The following is a 22,719-nucleotide window of genomic DNA, read 5'->3' as shown; positions in this document are numbered from 1 at the left end:
TGAAACAGAAGAAGTTTTATCATGAAGCAGCAGTGGGAATTTTTCGCCCCAGGACAGAACTTGTGTCGTGTGAGGGAGGGGATCTCATTGAAACCTATCGAATATTGAAAGGCCAGGTCAGAGTGTTTGTGGAGAGGATGTTTACTATAGTGGGTGTCTAGGACCAGAGGGCACAGCCTCAGAATAGAGGGACGTCCATTTAGAACAGAGATGAGGAATTTCTTTAGCCAGAGGGTGGTGAATCTGTGGAATTCATTGCCACAAACGGCTGGGGAGGCCAAGTCATTGGGTGTATTTAAAGTGGAGGTTGATAGGTTCTTTATTCGTAAGGATGTCAAAGGTTATGGGGAGAAGACAGGAGAATGGGGTTAAGACAGATAATAAATCAGCCGTGATGGAATGATAGAGTAGATTCAATGGGCCAAATGGCATGATCCTGCTCCAATGTCTTATGGTCTTACGATGAACCTGCACACTGCATCTTCAAGTTTTAATTATTGGTATTGTGTGACAATTTGTTTACTTTCTTTCTCTCTATCCATCCTAGCAAGATATATCGGTTGTTATCTCGACAGCAACAAGCAGAGGGCATTAAGGGGAACAGCGTTCTTTGACTACAGAAAGATGACCATATTTCGTTGCCAGGACAACTGTGCTGAAAGGTAGGGTCATGGAATTCCATTTACTGTGTATGAGGGTGGTGAACGAGGGCAGGAAAATCTCCGGGGCTGGTAATCTCAGAGTCATAGAGCAGTACAGATCATTCGGCCCAGTGAGTCCATGCTGACCCTGGTGACGTCCGGCTCGTCCCAATTTCCTGCATTCGGCCCGTCTCCCTCTCAGCCCCACCTCTCCATGTCCCAATCCAATTGTTTCTTAAACACTGCTACTGTTCCTGCCTCAACCACTTCCCCTGGCAGCTCTTCCCATTCACACCTTCCCATGCGTGAAAAATTACCCCTCAGGTCCCTTTTAGATCTTTCCCTTCTCACCCGAAAGATAACCCCATTTTGTTGCCAGGAGAACTGTGCTGAAAGGAAAGGTCTTGGAATTCCATTTATCATTCTCTTTCATTCATGCTCATCTCTGTAATAAGGACATAATAATGCATGAAGGTATTTAACTCTAAGGAGACAACGACAATTTGTTTATGCTCTGCTTCACCAGTTTCTTTGGAACTTAATTAGAAACAAAAAAACCAAGAGCAAGATAGAAGAATGATAAAGAGCCAAGGACATGGACGTGGCTGGAAAGACAGGCCCATTTTGTCCATTCAAATTTCCCTTGAGAAAGCGACTTCTTGAACAAGTGCAGCCCTTCCAATGACTATACCCCAACGGTACCAATGAGGAAGAAATTCCAGCTTTTAGATCCAATGGGAACGAAGGACCAGTGACACATTCTTTTTCTCTCTCTCCTTTTTCTCCCTCTGTCCCTCTCACTATAGCCCTTGCCCATCCTCTGGGCTCCCCCCCCTCAGCCTTTACTTTCTCCCTGGGCCTCCTGTCCCATGAACCTCTCATATCCCCTTTGCCAATCACCTGTCCAGCTCTTGGCTCCATCCCTCCCCCTCCTGTCTTCTCCTATCATTTCGGATCTCCCCCTCCCCCACATTTTCAAATCTCTTACTAACTCTTCCTTCAGTTAGTCCTGACGAAGGGTCTCGGCCTGAAACGTCAACTGCACCTCTTCCTAGAGATGCTGCCCGGCCTGCTGCGTTCATCAGCAACTTTTATGTGTGTTGAGTGACATATGAAGCTGTGTGACCACCAAGAACAGGAAAATCTCCGGGGGTGGGGTCCCCAGAGTCACAGAGCAGTAGAGCACGAATTCAGGCCCTTCAGCCCAATGAGTCTTTGCTGACCGTGGTGACCTTCCAGCTTGCTCCAATTCCCTGCATTTTCCCATATCCTGATGAAGCCCACCTCTCCAGGTCCTTGATCACAGCTGTTATATTTAAAGATGATCCCTTGATCCCACAAGCTACCTCGGTCATGACCCTTGCATCTCACTGTCAGCCTGCACTGCACTTTCTCCGTAACTGTATCACTCTATTCTGCATCCTGTTGTTGCTTCTCACTTGTACTACCCAATAGACTTATGTTCTGAAATTATCTGTTTGGAAGCCGTGCAAATTTAAGTTTACTACTATATTTTGGTACATGTGACAATAACAAACTAATTTACCAATTAGTTAGATTCCTAAACTGTGAAGTTTGTCCATTTTGAAATGATCTTTTCCTTGTGTGCCATTCTGTTGCCCTGCTGCTGATGTGATAGAGTGACCGAGAGATACAACACAAATACAGGCCCTTCGGCCCATTGAGTCTGTGCTGACCATTTATGTTAACCCTACATTAATCCCACTTTATTCTCTGTACATTCCATGAATTTTGCCCGGATTCTACCGCTCACCTACACACTAGAGGCAACTTAGGCCAATTAACACACCTGCCCACGTGTCCTTGAGATGTGGGATGAAACCAGAGCAACCAAGGGCAAGATTAAAGATAAAAGATCAGTTTCATTTGTGACGTGTAGATTGAAACATTGAAACACAGAGCGAAAAGCGTCGTTTGCATCAATGACCAGCACAGTCTGAGGATGTGCTGCAAGTCGAACCATGCCTCTGTTGCCAACACTGCACGCCACAGCTCACTAACCCTAACCCGTATGTCTGTGGAACATGGGAGGAAATCAGAGCACCCGGAGAGAGCATACACACAACTCACGGATCACAGCAGAATTGAACCCCAATTGCCGACACTGTACAGTGTTACACTGACCACTCCGCTACCAAACCACCTGTATAGGAATCCACATGGTCACTGGGAGAACATGCAAACTCCACACAAACAGCGGCTGAGGTCAGACCTGAACCCAGGAGGATGGAGCAGCGGGGTTGCACCACCGTGTTAACAGCCTCTCTCATTTGTATCTGCAGGGGCTATCAGTACGCGGGCCTGGAGTTCGGAGCTGAATGTTACTGTGGACACAGGATCCAAACCCAGAACACCACTGAGTCCGAGTGCAACATGGAGTGTAAGGGGGAAAAGAGCAGCACGTGCGGAGGCCCAAACCGGCTGTCCGTCTACCGACTGGAGCTGACCAATGACTCCGCCAGACGCTGTAAGCCCAGTAACAGTTGTTCAGCATGTTCACAGTCCATTCCCTCCATAGCACTGAAGTGTGAAACGTTCTCACACATATACACCAACTTCTCAATCAAACACTGCGCAGAGCGACTTCTCTTGTCTTTAGGTGGAACAGAGCTGGTTGGGCAATAACCTGTCAATCATGCCTAAAGACCCGGGAATGGGATGATTGAGAAGATCTGATTTACAAAATTCAGTCTGCTGTACTGTACATAATCACCCCTCCCCCTTTCATTGCTGGATCAATAATTACCGAAACACTTTGCAGTAGTTTTGGTGATGAGTTCCTTTTGCTGGTGTTTGCAAAATGGACCATGTTTTGCTGTTAGTTTAGAATCAAAATCAGATTTATTATCACTGACATATGTCAGTAAATTTGTTTTTGCACACTCAGTGATTCAGGAAGTTTCTTCCCCTCTGCCATCAGATTTCTGAATGGACATTGAACCCAAGAACATTATCTCACTAGTTTTTATTTCTGTTTGTTTTTGCACAACTTATTTTAACTTACCTAATATATATCCAGAGGCATGCAAAAGTTTGGGCACCCCTGGTCAAAATGTTTGTCACTGTGAATAGCTGAGCGGGTAAAAGATGAGCTGATTTCCAAAAGGCATAAAGTTAAAGATGACACATTTCTTTGATATTTTAAGCAAGAAAACTTTTTTATTTCCATCTTTTGAAGTTTGAAAATAACAAAAAAGGTTTGGGCACCCTGCATGGCAGTACTTAGTAACACCCCTTTGGCAAGTATCACAGCTTGTAAACGCTTTTTGTAGCCAGTTGTAGTCTTTCAATTCTTGTTTGGGAGATTTTCGCCCATTTTTCCTTGCAAAGGGCTTCTAGTGCTGTGAGATTCTTGGGCCACCTTGCATGCACTGCTCTTTTGAGTTCTATCCACAGATTCCCGATGATGTATTAGACCCAGGAGAGATCTTCAGAGATATTGACATCCAGCAACTTGAAACTGCTCTCCCTTTCCACAGCTGTCTCCTCAATGAGGACTGGCGTGTGGTCCCTTGTCTTTCCCTTCCTGAAGTCCACCATCGATTTCTTTGATTTACTGACGTCGAGGGCAAGTTTGTTGTTGTGACACCTCTCAACCAGCCAGTCTTTCTCACTCTTGGATGCCTCTTTGTCACCTTCTGAGATTCTGCCTACAACAGCTGTTTTTTCAAACTACAATCACAGGTATCCTGGAAAGAAATGGAGTCTTCCTGTGCTGTTTCACAAAGGCAATCAAGCTTTAATGGAAAACATGGTACCAGCCGTGGGGTCAATAGGAAAGCCAAATATGCTGGAAACACTCAACAGGTCAGCCAGCATCTGTGGAAAGAGAAGCAGTCTTACCGTTTCAGGTCAAAGATCTTCCCTCAGAGCTGGGCCAACAGTTCATTCTGTTAGAAATATTCCCGTTGTCCTATCCAAACCTCCTCTTTCTCAGTTCTGATGAAGACTCTGTGACCAGAGGTTTTAACAGCATCTCTCCACAGCTGCTGCCTGACCTGCTGAGTATTTCCATCATCTTTTCAGCTCCACAGTATTTGCAGATTTTTTTTTTGTGATTTTCAATCAAACAACAGAGCAGCTCAGAACCTGATTTTCCTTCAACTAAACCCAAGTATCAGAAAATAAAGGAGAGAGCTACTCAAACTAGAGGAAAACTAACACTCAAAGACACTTTTGCCTCAATATTTCAAAGCCAAAGTAAAGTACGTATTTGTTACCGTATAGAAACCTGAATTCATTTGCCTGCAGGCATTTACGGGAATATAAATAAACACAATACATTTATGAAAATCTATACATAACCAAAAATTGACAAACAACCAATGTGCAAAAGAAGACATTGTGTCAATAAAAAATAAATAATACTGAGAATATGATTTGTAACATCATTCACGTCAAATCTGAACTGATCCCACAACATATTGGCTCACTTTCAAGGCCCTCAACGATCATGTTCTCAGTGTTGTTTGTTTGTTTGTTTGTTTATTTATTTATTTGTATTTGCTCAGATTGTTTTCTTTTGCATATCAATTGTTCGTCTGTCTCTGTGTATAGTTTTCACTGATTCTATTGCATTTTTTCATTGAAAAAATTATTTCAAAATTAAATATTAATTGATGCTAAATTTTTTATTATGAATGGAAACAATTGTATTGTAGTTAACTGACTACGTGTGAAGTCTCATCTGCATTCAGGGTGCAGGAACAGCAGTGCTTAAGTCATTTATATTACGTCTGGTTGAAGATCAAATGTGCTGATGAACTTTGTCTGGAGACTTGAGAGAGTTATCCAACAAATCTATGCATAATTTAAAGACAATAATTACAGTTACTTTCCTAATAATAATCTTGTGTTCTTTCAGAATTATTTTTAATTACTTTTACCTTCGTTAGCGAATTATCATTCAGTTCCATTTTCCCCCCGCCCTGGTGTTATTAGTCTCATGTTACTGCTTCTGTAACGGGGGTAAGTACTGTATTGGCCAATTCTCCGTGGTTGGACAGGTTCACCCTTGGCTGTTTATTCTCGATGTACTCGATGTGAACAGGGGAAATGTGGAATGTTCGGTTTAATTGCAGTGACATATTGACCAAATGGAATGGGTATCAATTAATATACAATAGGCAATGCCCTTTGTAACTTGGGAAGGGTTTGAAATGATCCCTGAAGTCCTAGTTCCATTTTCTTCAATGCCTTTTCATTCACATTAAACTAGATACTGCACACTGCAGTGTTCTATTGACCTTCAGTTCAGTTTCAAACTACATGTCCTCATCAAAGCTTTAGACCATAAGACCATAAGCATAAGGAGCAGAATTAGGCCATTCAGCCCATCGAATCTGGTCCACCATTCTATCATGGCTGATTTATTATCCCTCCCAACCCCATTCTCCCTGCCTTTGCCCCATGACCTTTGACATCCTTGCAAATCAAAAACCAATCAATCTCTGCTTTTAATATACCCAGTGACTTGGCCTCCATAGTGGAAATGGCAGTGAATTTCACACTCACCATCTCTGGCGAGAGAAGTTTGTCCTCATCAGTATTATAAAGGGTTGTCCTTCTATTCTCTGGTCCCAGACTCCCTCATTATCCTTTCTGCATTGTCTCTGTCTAGGCCTTTCAATATTCGATAGATTTCCCCACTCATTCTTTTAAACTCCAGCGAGTGCAGGACCAGAACCATCAAATACTCCTCATACATTAATCCTTTCATTCCTAGTATAATTCTCGTGAACATCCTTTAGATCCTCTACAACTCCAACACATCCTTTCCTACATAAGGGGCCCAGAATTGTTCATGAAACTGCAAGTACTGTCTTTATTAGATCTGCAATTTATATCGTCACCTGAGTCAGACACAGATTTCTCTCATTGACTGACACTCACTCAGACTATACTCTGTGACACCTGTGTGTCTGTGCATAACTACCTATCAACTAAATAAAAGCACACATGCGGGAGATGGTTTTAACTGGTGTATTCACAGTGCAGCGAGAGAGAGACAACAACGTCCATGCATAGACAACAGATCAATACGTAGTGCTAAGAGAGGTGGGGGGGTGGGTGTCATTGCTCTAAATGAAATACTTTACTTTATACTTTATTGTTGCCAAACAATTGGTACTAGAAAGTACAATCATCACAGCGATATTTGATTCTGTGCTTCACACACCCTGGATTACAAATATTAAATATTAAAAATAGTAAAAATTAGTAAATATTAAAAATTTAAATTATAAATCATAAATAGAAAATAGAAAAATGGGAAGTACGGTAGTGCAAAAAAACCGAGAGGCAGGTCTGGATATTTGGAGGGTACGGCCCAGATCTGGGTCAGGATCCATTCAGCAGTCTTATCACAATTGGAAAGAAGCTGTTCCCAAATCTGCCTGTACGAGTCTTCAAGCTCCTGAACGTTCTCCCAGAGGGAAGAGGGACGAAAAGTGTGTTGGCTGGGTGGGTCGTGTACTTGATTATCTTGGCAGCACTGATCCGACAGCGTGCAGTGTAAAGTGAGTCCACGGACGGAAGATTGGTTTGTGTGATGTGCACGATGTACATCATGTTCACGATCTTCTGCAGCTTCTTTCGGTCTTGGTGGTGCCATGCATTACAACATCCACTACATCAAGACCAAAATCCAGATGCTGCTCTATAAATCTTTCTGGGATTTTGGTCCTTTATGTTTCACAGTCACCTGCATCTCCACTGAATCCACCTTCCTGCCCCGTCCCTTCATCATACCCAACCCTCTGGTGGCAGAGCTATCATTACAACTACATTGCATTGGGTATAAGCGTTGGCAAGATATTGCAGTGGTAGAAAACCCTGTTTAGGCCATGTTTGGAGTACTGTTTGCAATTCTGACTGAGCATTACAGAAGGATAAAGAGGCTCTGGAGAGGGTGCAGAACGGGTTCACTTCAATGTGGTCTCGATCAGAGAGTGAGTATCAGCTACAAGGAGAAGATGGATTAAACTTGGAACAGGTTTAAGGACGATCTGATAGAAGTATGTAAAATTATGAGAGATATAGTCAAGGTGAATAAGAAGAGCCTTTTTCCCAGCGTGGAATTGTCAAAAGGATTGCTCAAATATTTTCTATTTATCAGAATCAGGTTGATTATTCCTGACAACATACATCAAAGTTGCTGGTGAACGCAGCAGGCCAAGCAGCATCTATAGGAAGAGGCGCAGTCGACGTTTCAGGCCGAGACCCTTCGTCAGGACTAACTGAAGGAAGAGTGAGTAAGGGATTTGAAAGCTGGAGGGGGAGGGGGAGATGCAAAATGATAGGAGAAGACAGGAGGGGGAAGGATAGAGCTGAGAGCTGGACAGGTGATAGGCAAAAGGGGATACGAGAGGATCATGGGACAGGAGGTCCGGGAAGAAAGACGGGGGGGGGGTGACCCAGAGGATGGGCAAGAGGTATATTCAGAGGGACAGAGGGAGAAAAAGGAGAGTGAGAGAAAGAATGTGTGCATAAAAATAAGTAACAGCTGGGGTACGAGGGGGAGGTGGGGCCTAGCGGAAGTTAGAGAAGTCAATGTTCATGCCATCAGGTTGGAGGCTACCCAGACGGAATATAAGGTGTTGTTCCTCCAACCTGAGTGTGGCTTCATCTTTACAGTAGAGGAGGCCGTGGATAGACATGTCAGAATGGGAATGGGATGTGGAATTAAAATGTGTGGCCACTGGGAGATCCTGCTTTCTCTGGCGGACAGAGCGTAGATGTTCAGCAAAGCGGTCTCCCAGTCTGCGTCGGGTCTCACCAATATATAAAAGGCCACATCGGGAGCACCGGACGCAGTATATCACCCCAGTCGACTCACAGGTGAAGTGATGCCTCACCTGGAAGGACTGTTTGGGGCCCTGAATGGTGGTAAGGGAGGAAGTGTAAGGGCATGTGTAGCACTTGTTCCGTTTACACAGATAAGTGCCAGGAGGGAGATCAGTGGGGAGGGATGGGGGGGACGAATGGACAAGGGAGTTGTGTAGGGAGCGATCCCTGCGGAATGCAGAGAGAGGGGGGGAGGGAAAGATGTGCTTAGTGGTGGGATCCCGTTGGAGGTGGCGGAGGTTACGGAGAATAATATGTTGGACCCGGAGGCTGGTGGGGTGGTAGGTGAGGACCAGGGGAACCCTATTCCTAGTGGGGTGGTGGGAGGATGGAGTGAGAGCAGATGTACGTGAAATGGAGGAGATGCGTTTAAGAGCAGAGTTGATAGTGGAGGAAGGGAAGCCCCTTTCTTTAAAAAATGAAGACATCTCCCTCGTCCTAGAATGAAAAGCCTCATCCTGAGAGCAGATGCGGCGGAGACGGAGGAATTGCGAGAAGGGGATGGCGTTTTTGCAAGAGACAGGGTGAGAAGAGGAATAGTCCAGATAGCTGTGAGAGTCAGTAGGCTTATAGTAGACATCAGTGGATAAGCTGTCTCCAGAGACAGAGACAGAAAGATCTAGAAAGGGGAGGGAGGTGTCGGAAATAGACCAGGTAAACTTGAGGGCAGGGTGAAAGTTGGAGGCAAAGTTAATAAAGTCAACGAGTTCTGCATGCGTGCAGGAAGCAGCGCCAATGCAGTCGTCGATATAGCGAAGGAAAGTGGGGGACAGATACCAGAATAGGCACGGAACATAGATTGTTCCACAAACATTATTCCTGACATTTGTTGTGAAATTCGTTGTTTTATGGTAGCAGTACAGTCCAAGGCATAAAAAGTTACAATCAATTGATCAATCAATCAATAAATAAATAAGTAATGTGAAAGAGGAACAGTGAGGTAGTGTTCATGGATGGTTCAGCATTCTGATGGCAGAGAGAAAGAAACTGTTCCTAAATCACTGAGTGTGGGTCTTCAGGCTCCTACGTCTCTTCTCCAATCGAAGTAATGAGAAGACAGCACATCTCGCGTGGCGAGGATCCTCAACGATGGATGATGTCCCCTTCTTGAGGCACCATATTTTGCAGATGTCCTCAGTGGTGGGGAGGGTTGTGCCTGTGATGGAGATGAATGAATCTCTGACCCTCTGATGGTCTTGTGATCCTGTGCTTTGGAGCCTCCATACCAGCTCTGAGAGAATGGGCAGAATGTGGGATATGCAGGTTGGTCACTGGCACAGAAACAGGTGAAAGGTCATGTTGTGATCAGGATATCATGACTACAATGGGATATAAATAGCAGATGATCAAGATGCTGAGGAACTCAGTGGGTCAGGCAGCATCTGTGGAGGGAAATAGTTAACATTTCGGTCGAGACCCCTCATCTGAACCCTCCGTTTGCCTCCACAGATGCTGCCTGACCCACTGAGTTCCTCCACCAGCTCAGAGTCCTGGTCCAGATTCCAGCTTCTGTCATCTCTTGTCTCTCTAGAATAGAGATAGTTTAGGTGAAATGGAGCTTAATGTGAGGAAGTGTGAGCTGATGTTCTTACTAAGTAGAATCAAAAAGCAGACTGTCAACCTAATAAAGAGAGATTGTAAATGAGTGAATTGTGGCGGGATTTAAGTGTTCTTTTGCATAAATCAAATAAAACAGTTGCCAGGCAGGTGCAGTGAGTAAAGTAGGGTGAAGACAGTATATCGGTCTTTATTGTAAAGGGGTTGGAGTTTCGAACAGAGAATCGTTGTTACAATAACAACAACTTCTCACTCAATGTCAACAAAACCAAAGAGCAAGAAGCCAGAGGCCGATGAGCCAGTCCTCATTCGGGGATCAGAGATGGAGAGGGTCAGTAACTTTAAATTCCTTGTTGTTGCCATTTCAGAGGATCTGTCCTGGGACCAGCATACAAGTGCCATCACAAAGAAGGCATGGCAGCAGCTCTACTTTCTTTGAAGTTGGCGTAGTCATGTCATCTATCTTTGAAAAACTTCAGTAGAAGCACAGTAGAGAGTGTCCTGATTGGTTGCACCATGGCCTGGTATGGAATAGAAAAGTCTACAAAAGGCAGTGGATACAGCCCAGCCCGCCACAGGCAAAATCCTCCCCATCATTCAGCACATTTACGTGGAAAACTATCACAAGAAAGCAGCAGCCATCGCCAAGGACCTCCACCATTCTCTCTTCTCTTCTCGCTACTACCAGGAGGTACAAGAGCCTTAGATCCCACACCACCAGGTTCAGAAACCATCAGGCTTCTGAATCAGCATGGATAACTTCACATACCTCAATTCTGAACTGACTTCACAACTGTAGCAACACACGTAAAAATTGCTGGTGAACGCAGCAGGTCAGGCAGTGTCTGTACCTCTTCCTAGAGATGCTGCCTGGCCTACTGCATTCACCAGCATTTTTCATGGGTGTTGCTTGAATTTCCAGCATCTGCAGATTCCATCGTGTTTGCGTTTTTAAATTCACAACTATAGCTTCACTTTAAGGACTCTACAACTCATGCTCTCAGTATTATACAGTCAGAGAGTCATAGAAAAGCACAACACAGAAACAGGCCCCTGTGCCCATCTAGTCCATGCCAAAACCATTTAGGTTTAATTTTTAGATTTTAGATTATGAGCAATGTTCCCTCTAATGTTTAGTAGTCAGTGTGCGCAAAAATCTTAAGTTGTGCAAATTTTTTTCCTGTGACAAAAGTATGTGCACATTGAATGCACACATGGTGCAGTTTATGTAGCTTTACAAAATATTTGACATAAAACTGCACAGAATAACAACAAAATAACATATTTAAGTCACTCAGTTATTTTTTCTCTCTCCTGTCTTTGGCATTTACCCATTCTTTGTAAACTCTATCTAGACTAATCTACATAACTCCATCCAATTGATATGGTCTTACTCTCAAAGGGTATTTCACATTTAAAGATGTCTTGTAGGGCATTATGTATCCCATTCCAATAGTCTTTGATAACAGGGTATTCCCAGAAAATATGATGATGGTCTGCATTTTGATTTCCACAATTTCTCCAGCAAACAGTGGGGTTATATATTTTGGGTATATAATATGAAATTTTGGGTATATAATGGTTGAAAAGAGGTAAATACTTAATGAATGTACTGCTGGTGGCTGGTAAAAAGATTCTTACCAGGAAATAGTTATCACAGGAAATGTATGGATTGAAATTACTATGGACATTTACGAAATGGAGATAACAGCATCTGTTAATCATAAGTTGGAACAATTTTATTCATACTGGAAAAAGTGGTTTAACTACATAACACCTCATAGGCCTGATTTTATTCTCACAAGTCAATGAATATGTTGTAAAAAAAAGATCACTCCCTACTCTGTACATAGTTTTCTTCTTTCGATTGTTCTTTTTTTCCTCTCCTTTCTATCAGATAAATATTATGTGGAGATTTGTGACAAATATGATTACGAAGGTAAAAAATACACGTGAACTAAGATATTCACTGTCCTGTGCTATCACCAGTGCGATCATCAGTTGATGTGCCACCTGTAGATCAACTGATTATATAATATATGTACAGTATCTGAAATACATCTTATGGAAATGTTTGATGATGAAATTCAATAAAAAATAAGTTACAAAAAAAAAGAAAAACTTGGACAGGTACATGGATGAGAGGTGTATGGAGGGATATGGTCCAAGTGCAGGTCAGTAGGACGAGGCAGAAAAATGGTTCGGCACAGCCAAGAAGGGCCAAAAGGCCTGTTTCTGTGCTGTAATGTTCTATGGTTCGATGATAGCTTTTGATTCTCATTAACATATCCAAATGACATTCACCTAAACAGTTTCTCAGCTTGTTTTTGAGTTGATTCATTAGGCTAAGACCTCGTTCACAGTCTGTACTAGATGCAAGAAAGGTTCCCCCAATGTCCATCAACTGTGCAAGGTCGCAAAACTGTTCATTTTGAAGTACAAATGCCACCGTTTGAGCAAAGTTTGAAATCAGTTTGGATTTAATTTTTTCTTGCACGGAAAATTTGAAATCATTAAACTTTCTAACTGCTACAGTATTTTAACTTGTTCATCGCCAAGTGTGAAGTCACAATCTGCAATTGCGGAGAAATCAAAAGTTGACCATTCTTGTACCTCATCTTCAGGAAGCCTATCTTCTAAATGAACACAAAGACTATTTATAAAAGTCAACAGCGAACTTGTATCTACTGTGATGTTTTCTTCGCGTTGTTGGCTTAGCAAAACTTTAACTTTGTCATTCCACGAAACATTGTCTCCGAGATCCCGGAACAGGAAAGGTGAGGTGACGTAAATTAGTGACATGCATTGTGGTATGTGAAAAACCGACTAACTAGTTAACAGAAACATTTAGCTGAAAGATTATTTTCAATAAGTATAATTATTAATTGCTACATTATTTTAGGTAACTAACCTTTTGTGCGCACAGTAATTTCCCTTGTGCACTGGTTGAAAAACGTGTGTGCGCACACACACGCACAACTTAGAGGGAACATAGATTATGAGGACACTCAGTGCTCGTTTATTGTCATTTTGAAATGCATGCATGCATTATGAAATGATACAATGTTCCTCCAGAGTGATATCACAGAAAAACAGGAGAAACCAAAGACTAACACTGACAGAACCACATAATTATAACATATAGTTACAGCAGTGCAAAGCAATACCATAATTTGATAAAGAACAGACCATGGGCACAGTAAAAAAAAGGTCTCAGAGTCCCGATCGACTCCCGAGTCTCCAACAGCAGGCGGCAAAAGGGAGAAACTCCCTGCCATAAACCTCCAGGCACCGACAACTGCCAGTGCATTGGAAGCATCTGACCACAGCCAATACTGAGTCCGTCCGTCCAAAAACTTTAAGCCTCCGACCAGCCCCTCCAATACAGCCTCTCGAGCGCCATCCTCTGCTGAGCGCCTTTGACCTCGCCCTGGCTGCCGAAGCAAGCAAAGCCGAGGATTCGGGGCCTTCTCCTCCGGAGATTCCGGACCACACAGTAGCAGCGGCAGCGAAGCGGGCATTTCAGAAGTTTCTCCAGATGTTCCTCTGTACCCTCACGTCTGTCTCCATCAAATCAGAATTGTGCACAGTACCCTACTTGACACATAACAAATATCATTCCCGGAATGGCCATGAGCGCTGCGTCGCATCACCATTTTCTCTTCCTCCTCCAGTTTAAGCTGCCTACTCCCATCGACCTGCACCAGGGCCATAGCCCTCCATACCCCTACCATTTGTGTACCTATTCAAACTTTGCTTAAACCTTAAAATTGAGCTTGTATCCACCACTTGTGCTGGCAGCTCATTCCACACTCTCACCACCCTCTGAGTGAAGAAGTTTCCCCTCAAGTTCTCCTTAAACTTTTCACCTTTCACTCTTAACCAACTACCTCTAGTTGTAGTCCCACTCTTGCATTTACCCTGTCTACACCCCCTCTGAAATCTCCTCTCAATCTTTTACAGTACATTCTAAGGAATAAAGTCCTAACCTGTTCAATTTTTCCTTATAATTCAGGTCCTCCAAACCCAGCAACATCATTGTTAATTTGCTCTGTACTCTTTCAAGCTTGTTTACATCTTTTCTGTAGGTAGATGATCAAAGCTACATACAATACTCCAAATTAGGCCTCACCAATATCTTATTCAACTTCAACATAACATACCTTCTCCTGTACTTAATACATAGATTTATGAAGGTCAATGTGCCAAAAGCTTTCCTTACGACCCTGTCTGCCTGTGATACTATTTTCAACGAATTATGGAGTTGTTTTCCCAGATCCCTTTGTTTTACCACAGTCCTAAGTGCCCTGCCATTCACAGTGTAAGACCCACCCTGGCTGGTCCTACCAAAGTGCTACACCTTGCACTTGCCTGCACTAAATTACAATGGCCATTTTTCATCCCATTTTTCCAGTAGATGCAGGTCCCTCTGCAAGCCATGATACCTTTTGTCGTTGTCCACTACACCCCCAATCTTGGGGCCATCTGCAAATTTGCTGAACCAGTTAACCATATTATCATCCAGATCGTTGATATAGATGACAAACAACAATGGACCCAGTACTGATCCCTGCAGCACTCCAGTCAGAGAGGCAAACCTCTACTACTATTCTCTGGCTTCTCCCACAAAGCCAATGCCTGATCCAGTTTCACACATAAAAGTTGCTGGTGAACACAGCAGGCCAGGCAGCATCTTTAGGAAGAGGTACAGTCGACGTTTCGGGCCGAGACCCTGATGAGTCCTGATGAAGGGTCTCGGCCTGAAACGTCGACTGTACCTCTTCCTAAAGATGCTGCCTGGCCTGCTGTGTTCACCAGCAACTTTTATATGTGTTGCTTGAAATTCCAGCATCTGCAGATTTCCTCGTGTTTGCGCCTATTCCAGTTTACTACTTTATTTTAAATGCCAAGTGACTGACCTTCTTGACAAACCTCTCATGCAGGACCTTCTCAAATACCTTTCTATGTAGACAACATCTGCTGTCTTGCCTTCATCCACTTTCCTGATAACTTCCTCAAAAAACTCAGTAAGATTTGTTAGACATGAGCTACCATGCATGAAGCCATGTTGACTATCCTCAATCAGTCCATGTCAATCCAAATACTTGCAGTGTTTATGAAAAGTATTTACCCCCCGCCCCCGCAACTCCCATTGGAACTTTTCAGGTTTTATTGGATCACAGTGGATTTAATTTGGCTTTTTTGACACTTTTTGACTCTGCCTTTAATGCCATCATTCCAAATAAACTGATTCCTTAGCTCCAGAACCTGGGTCTTAGCACTCAGATCTACAGCTGGATCTTCAACTTCCTCACAGACAGGACCCAGGCTGTAAAAATAGGGGACAAGCTCTCCTCTACAATCACTCTGAGCACCGGTGCCCCACAAGGCTGTGTACTCAGACCCCTGCTGTACTTACTGTACACCCATGATTGTGTAGCCAAGTTTCCATCGAACCGAATACATAAGTTTGCTGATGACCCAACAATTGTAGGCCGTGTCTCGGGTAATGATGAGTTTGAGTACAGAGAGGAAATAAGGAACCTGATGGCATGGTGCGAAGACAATAACCATCCCTCAATGTCAGCAAGATGAAGGAATTGGTTGTTGACTTCAGAAGGAGTAGCAGACCACGCGGCCCAATTTACATTGGTGGTGCGCAAGTGGAACAGGTCAAAAGTTTTAAGTTCCTTGGGGTCAATATCACAAATGACCTGACTTGGTCCAACCAAGCAGAGTTCACTGCCAAGAAGGCCCACCAGTGCCTTTACTTCCTGAGAAAACCAAAGAAATTTGGCCTGTCCCCCAAAACCCTCCCTAATTTTTATGGATGCACCATAGAAAGCATTCTTCTAGGGTGCATCACAACTTGGTACGGAAGTTGTCCTGTCCAAGACCGAAAGAACTGCAGAAGATCGCGAACACGGCGCAGCACATCACACAAACCAATCTTCCGCCCGTGGACTCACTTCACACCGCACGCTGTCGGAGCAGTGCTGCCAGGATAATCAAGGACACGACCCACCCAGCCAACACACTTTTCGTCCCTCTTCCCTCCGGGAGAAGGCTCAGGAGGTTGAAGGCTCGTACGGCCAGATTTGGGAACAGCTTCTTTCCGGCTGTGATAAGACTGTTGAACGGATCCTGACCCGGATCTGGGCCGTACCCTCCAAATATCCGGACCTACCTCTCGTTTTTTTTGCACTACCTTACTTTCTATTTTTCTATTTTCTATTTATGATTTATAATTTAAATTTTAAATATTTACTAATTTAACTATTTTTCATATTTATTTGTAATCTAGGGAGCGGGAAGCGTAGAATCAAATATCACTGTGATGATTGTGAGTTCTAGTATCATTTGTTTGGCGACAATAAAGTATAAAATATGATCAACAGAAAAAGACTCTTCATGTCAAAGTGAAAACTGATCTCTGCAAAGTGATCTAAATGAATTACAAATAGAAAACACAAAATAATTGATTGCCTATTATTCACCTCTCCCCCCTTAATATGACACAACAAATCATCACTGGTTTTACAAGTCACATAATTAGTTAAATGGAGGTCACTGTGTGCAGTCAGTGTGTTTCAATTGATTGTAGTAAAATTTACCTGTATCTGGAAGGTCCAACTGCTGGTGAGTCAGGAAGACAAAAGAACACTCCAAGCAACTCTGTGAAAAAGTATTTGAAAAGCACCAGTCAGGAGATGGATAGAAGAAAATTTCCAAGTCACTGAATATCTTTTGGAATACAGTTAAGTAAAACATCAAGCAACGGAAAGACAAGCAGCACACATCAAAGTTGCTGGTGAATGCAGCAGGCCAGGCAGCATCTCTAGGAAGAGGTACAGTCGAAGTTTCGGGCCGAGACCCTTCGTCAGGACTAACTGAAAGAAGAGATAGTAAGAGATTTGAAAGTGGGAGGGGGAGGGGGATCCGAAATGATAGGAGAAGACAGGAGTGGGAGGGATGGAGCCAAGAGCTGGACAGGTGATTGGCAAAAGGGATATGAGAGGATAATGGGACATAATGGGGAGGGGGGAAGCCCAGAGGATGGGCAAGGGGTATAGTGAGAGGGACAGAGGAAGAAAAAGGAGAGAGAGAGAGAGAGAGAGAATAAATAAACAAACAAACAAATAAATAAATAAATAACGGATGGGGTACGAAGGGGAGGTGGGGCATTAACAGAAGTTAGAACAATCAATGTTCATACCATCAAGTTGGAGGCTACCCAGACGGAATATAAGGTGTTGTTCCTCCAACCTGAGTGTGGCTTCATCTTGACAGTAGAGGAGGCCGTGGATAGACATATCAGAATGGGAATGGGACGTGGAATTCAAATGTGTGGCCACTAGGAGATCCTGCTTTCTCTGGAAAGAATATGGTACAGATTAAATCTGCCTAGAGCAAGCTGTCCTCAAAAACTGAATAACCATGAAGAAGGGGATGAGTGAGGGAGGCCACCAAGAGACATATGCCAACTCTGGAGGAGTTACAAGAACAACTGTTGCCCAGGTGCTTCACCAGTTGCGCTTTCTGGGAGAGTGGCAAAGAGAAAGCCACTGTTGAAAAAAAACTCACATGGAATCTTGGCTAGAGTTTGCCTGAAGGCATGTGGGAGACTTTGAAGTCAGCTGGAAGAAGATTCTATGGTCTGATGAAACCAAAACTGAGCTTTTTTGGTCATCAGACTAAACACTGCACACCATCCCTACCGTGAAGCATGTCAGTGGCTGCATCATGCTGTGGGGATGCTTCACTGCAGCAGAGCCAGGAAAGCTTGTGAAAGTAGAGGGCAAAATGGAAACAGCAAAATACAGGGAAATTCTGGAGGAAAACTTGATGCAGTCTGCAAGAGAACTGCAACTTGGGAGAAGATTTGTTTTCTAGCACCAAGCCAAAGTTACACAGAAACGGCTTGAAAACAGCAAAGTTAATGTCCTGGAGTGGCCAAATCAAAGTCTAGACCTCAATCCAATTGAGAATTTGTGGCTGGACTTGAAAAGGGCTGTTCACTCACGATCCCCATGCAATCTGACAGAGCTTAAGCAGCTTTATAAAGAATAATGGGGAAAAAATGCAGTGTTCTGATGTGCAGAGTGGAAAGAGACGTAGACTCAAGATTGTAATTGCTGCTAAAGGTGCATCTACTAAATACTGGTTAAAGGAGGTGAATACTTATACAATCAATTATCTTGTGAATTGAATTGAATTTTTTGAATTAACTTGATTTCTTACATCCTTCACATACATGAAGAGTAAAAATCTTTATGTTACATCTCCATCTAAAGGTGCAATGTGCAATCATAGTAATTTATAATAAATAGAACAGTCAATGTAATATAGAGTATACTCAAGTCAGCGTGAGTTCATCAGTCTGATGTCCTGGTGGAAGAAGCTGTCCCGGAGCCTGTTGGTCCTGGCTTTTATGCTGCGGTACCACTTCTCGGATGGTAGCAGCTGGAACAGTTTGTGGTTGGGATGACTTTGGTCCCCAGTGACGCTACACCCCTGTCCTTGTAAATGTCCTGAATCATGGGAAGTACACAACTACAGATGTGATGGGCTTTATATTTGTAATTAATTTAAATCACTTTGCAGAGATCTGTTTTCAATTCGACACAAGTCTTTTTCTGTTGATCTGTGTCAAAAAAACCAAATTAAATCCACTGTGGTTAAACATTGTAAAACAATAAAACATGAAACCTTCTATGGGGAGTGAATACTTTTTATAGTCACTATATATATATCTGTTCCCTGAGAATACCTTCCAATAACTTTCCCACAACTGATGTCAGACTCACCCACCTATCATTTCCTGGTTTATTTTTAGAGCCTTTCTTAAACTGTGGAACAACATTGGCAATCCTCCAATACTCTGGTACCTCTCTTGTCACACATACCTCAGAGAGCAGGTCTCAGTTCAATATTCCACTGAGTTACAAGAATGCCAGACTCCCTCAATACATCAACCCTGATGTTCGTACTCAACCGCTGGAGTAATTTTTTATTTATTTTGATATACAGCACAGTAACGGGCTCTTCCAGCCCAACAAGCCCATGCTGTCAAAATACACCCAAGTGACCAATTAGCCTTCTAACCCAGGCATCTTTGGCATCAGTTGCATGAAATTCCTTACAGACAATGGTGGGAATTGAACCCAGGTTACTGGCACTGTGAAGCGTTACGCTACCAGGCCATCTCAATATTTGACCCCACAGCCTTCAGTATCTGAAGTAAGATTATCACCCACTGAGGCGCAACCGATGGACTTACAAAGATCAGCCCAAATGGATCGGAGGTCTTTACTGAGCTGACATTGTTCCTGTGCTCTTTACCTACAGATAGGAAGTATTCAGATATACAATCCCTCATTACAAATTCCACAATCATTGCGCTTATGTATGTAAAAGGTCATTAAAAACTAATGATATCTTGCCTATTTTCAATTTCTGTGCAGCCTGTGATGAAAGAAATGTTATAAAATTTGATATATTGTCCATTATTAGGCCCAGTACCTGTAAATAAATCTGAAACATCCTTACAGCCTCCTCGTGAGAGTAATTAAAATGATACGTGGCTCTCCTTTCTCAGAATAAGGGGCTGGCATTTAGGACTCAGAAGAGCCTTTGGTCCCACATCACCAGGTTCAGGAATAGTTATTACCCTGCGATCATCAGGTCCCTGAACTGGCATGGATAACTTCACTCACATCAAATCTGAACTGATTCCACAACCTGGTGACAATCGAGTGCGGCCTATCCAATTCCTTCTGCCCCAGCTGCCTTTCTCTGCAACTTCATATTTCTAACTTTCCCCTGTTGACCTGAAATATTACCTCAGTTTATATCTCTCTATAAGTGCTGTGTATTTATGACATTTTATGTTTTTGTTGCTGAAAATAACACCTGTTGTAAAGTTTGTGGAGGGAGTGAGCAAAGGCACTAAGGTAGCACGCAATGAAGGCACCATGGTCTTGTCTCTGTCCATAATTTATTCTTTCATCCCTTCTGCGTAGATACGTCAGAGTGCCTGGACCATTTTAAAGAGAATGAAGCTTTTGAGTTAACTGTGAGCTTTTCTTGAATAGATGCGGAGCAGAACAATGTCTCTGCAAAATCAGCTTGCAGCCTGAGTTTCTTCAGTCACGTTGGACGCTACCTACTGCATCTTGCACTTAATGAATTCACCCATTTCCCAGCTGTTTGTTCAAAAATGAGAGGCCACAGGGTTAAGCAGATGGATTCAGGGATAGTTTGCTTTCAGATATACTGTATGCTTCAAAGAGCTTCTTTGACACATTGGAATCTGGGGAAAGAGGAGTTAGTTTAACAAGCAAAATCTCTGCTGTTTATTTCACTTCAGTTGTCTCAATACTTCTTCAAATTCATTTTCCAATATTGTTTTATAATTGTTCTTCAACATGGACATTGTGAACTTCCCATGTAGAGAGCTCACAACAAGCTCTACTGCAGCTTCTATTTAAAGATTCAACGATTAGTTGCAATTATCACATTTACATCGAAGCATACATTGAAATACATTGATTGCGTCAACAGCCAACACAGTCTGAGAATTGTGCTGGGGACAGCACACAAGTGTCTCCACGCTTCCAGCACCAGCATAGCATGTCTACAACTTCCTAACCCCGACCCAAATCCGAACGTCTCTGGAATGTGGAAGGACCTGGAGGAAGTCCACACAATCATGGGGAGAACATGCAAACTCCTTACAGACAGCGATGGGATTGAACCTGGATCGCTGACACTGTAAAACATTGTGCTAACCACTAGGTCAATATGCCGCCTGAGTAACTCAGCATTAAAATTCTCATGTGCATTTTCAGTGATATGACCCTCTCCTCTCTCTCTGTAAACTCCCCAATCAGCACTAGACCCTCCCTTACATCATTAATTCCTAATGCGACAGGTCTCTAATCTTTAATCCAATATTGACAGCCATGCCTTCAGCTGGCTGGATCCTGACATCCTGAATTCTGTCTTTTAACCCCTCTGCTTCTCTCTCCTCTTGTTTGAATGAAATACACCCAGTGGCCACTTTATTAGGTACACCTGTACGCCTGCTTGTTCATGCAAATATCTAATCAACCAATCGATGGCAGTAGGTCCATGCATAAAAGCACGCAGGCATGGTCAAGATGTTCAGTCGATGATCAGAAGAAATGTGATCTCAGTGACTTTGACCATGGGATGATTGTTGGTGCCATACTGCGTGTATCTGAGTATCTCAGAAACTGCTGATCTCTCGTGATTTTCACGCACAACAACCTCTAGAGTTTACACAGAAAAACAAAAAAGGCATCCAGTGTGTGGCAGTTCTGTGGGTGAAAATGCCTTGTTCATTAGAGAGATCCGAGGAGAATGGCCAGACTGGTTCAAGCTGACAGGAAGGTGACAGGAACTCAAATAACCATGCATTACAACAGTTGTGTGCAAAAGAACGTCTCTGAAAACAACACATCTCCTGAACCTGAAAGTGGACGGGCTACAGCAGCAGAAGACCATGAACATACATTCAGTGGCTACTTTATTACCTACAGGAGGAACCTCTAATAAAGTGGTCGCTGAGCATATTTACACAAACTTACCTCTTTGACTGAGGTTGTTCCAGATGGGTCATTAGCTCCTTATTTTGCTTGATCTATTGTTGTTGTGATTGATAATGTTACACTGAAGCACCTTGAAATAGTTCAGTGTGCCAAAGAGACAATGTAAAGCAGATTGTTGTGGTAATGTGGAGGCTTTGAAAAATCTCTCCAGAACTCACAGAGGGTCCTTCCTGCCAGCTGAATACAAAACAAGCACAGCTCATAATTGGTTTCCATCGCCTTGATTAAATTACAAAAGGGAGATTGTAGGATATCGAGGAAACTGGAAGGGTTTTGTGTGTTAAATTCTTCCCTGACAGCAATTATATTTGTTTAGTGAAGTGTTATTCCACCAGGGAAACAACTTACCGTCTCTCAGCAATCTCAGCTTCCCACTAAAGACATCCTGCTTCTCGAGAATGGATTCACCAGCACGTTTTCTCTGGAGATGTTTTATAGGTCATACTGGTAACTCAGCTTTAATTAGAACTGCTGATAAATGAATTCCCCTTTTTGGTCTGTGCATTATTACTCATCTGAAGATTTCAGCAGAAGACTGTTTACACCTTCCACATGGCGCAGTTGACTCCAGACTAACTTGTTTGCCTTTTCCCGGAAGTGTGGTAACTCACTTCCCTGAAATGGGGCACCACGGTAGCGTAGTGGTTAGGGTGATGCTGTTACAGCTTGGCACATTCCAGAGTTCAGAGTTCAATTCCAGCACAGTCAGTAAGGAGTTTGTATGTTCTCTCCTGAACTGTGTGGGCTTCCTCCCACAATTCAAAGACCTACTGGTTAGTCGGCTAATTGGTCATTGTAAATTGTCCTGTGATTAGGCTAGAGTTAAATGGTGGGTTACAAGGCCACGTGGCTCGTTGGGCTGGAAAAGCCTATTCAGTGCTGAATTTCTAAATAAATTCATAATAAATCTTGGAGACTGTCAGCATTACAGGCACACTCTGAAAATTCAGTATCTCAATAAAGAGCTGGGAAGTTATCCATCCCTGACATCCAATTAGAGCCATAGTGAGTCATAGAACATG

At 43.1% G+C, this 22,719-nt stretch overlaps 1 protein-coding gene across 4 annotated transcripts in view; it reads left to right on the top strand.

Moving 5' to 3' along the window:
* Positions 1-22,719, top strand: part of LOC134342577 (sialate:O-sulfotransferase 2-like) — a 294,342-nt gene that overhangs the window by 150,631 nt on the left and 120,992 nt on the right. For all 4 annotated transcript variants that reach the window (XM_063040888.1, XM_063040887.1, XM_063040891.1 and 1 more), the window contains exons 2-3: positions 548-662; positions 2,945-3,129. In XM_063040888.1, the coding sequence (XP_062896958.1) occupies positions 548-662; positions 2,945-3,129 (300 nt within the window). The remainder of the gene's footprint in view (positions 1-547; positions 663-2,944; positions 3,130-22,719) is intronic.

This window comes from Mobula hypostoma, chromosome 2 (genome assembly GCF_963921235.1).
Source record: "Mobula hypostoma chromosome 2, sMobHyp1.1, whole genome shotgun sequence".
In the NCBI taxonomy this organism is placed as follows: domain Eukaryota; kingdom Metazoa; phylum Chordata; class Chondrichthyes; order Myliobatiformes; family Myliobatidae; genus Mobula; species Mobula hypostoma.
The sequence above is the reverse complement of the archived record's forward strand: the minus strand, read 5'-3'. Positions and strand labels throughout refer to the sequence as shown.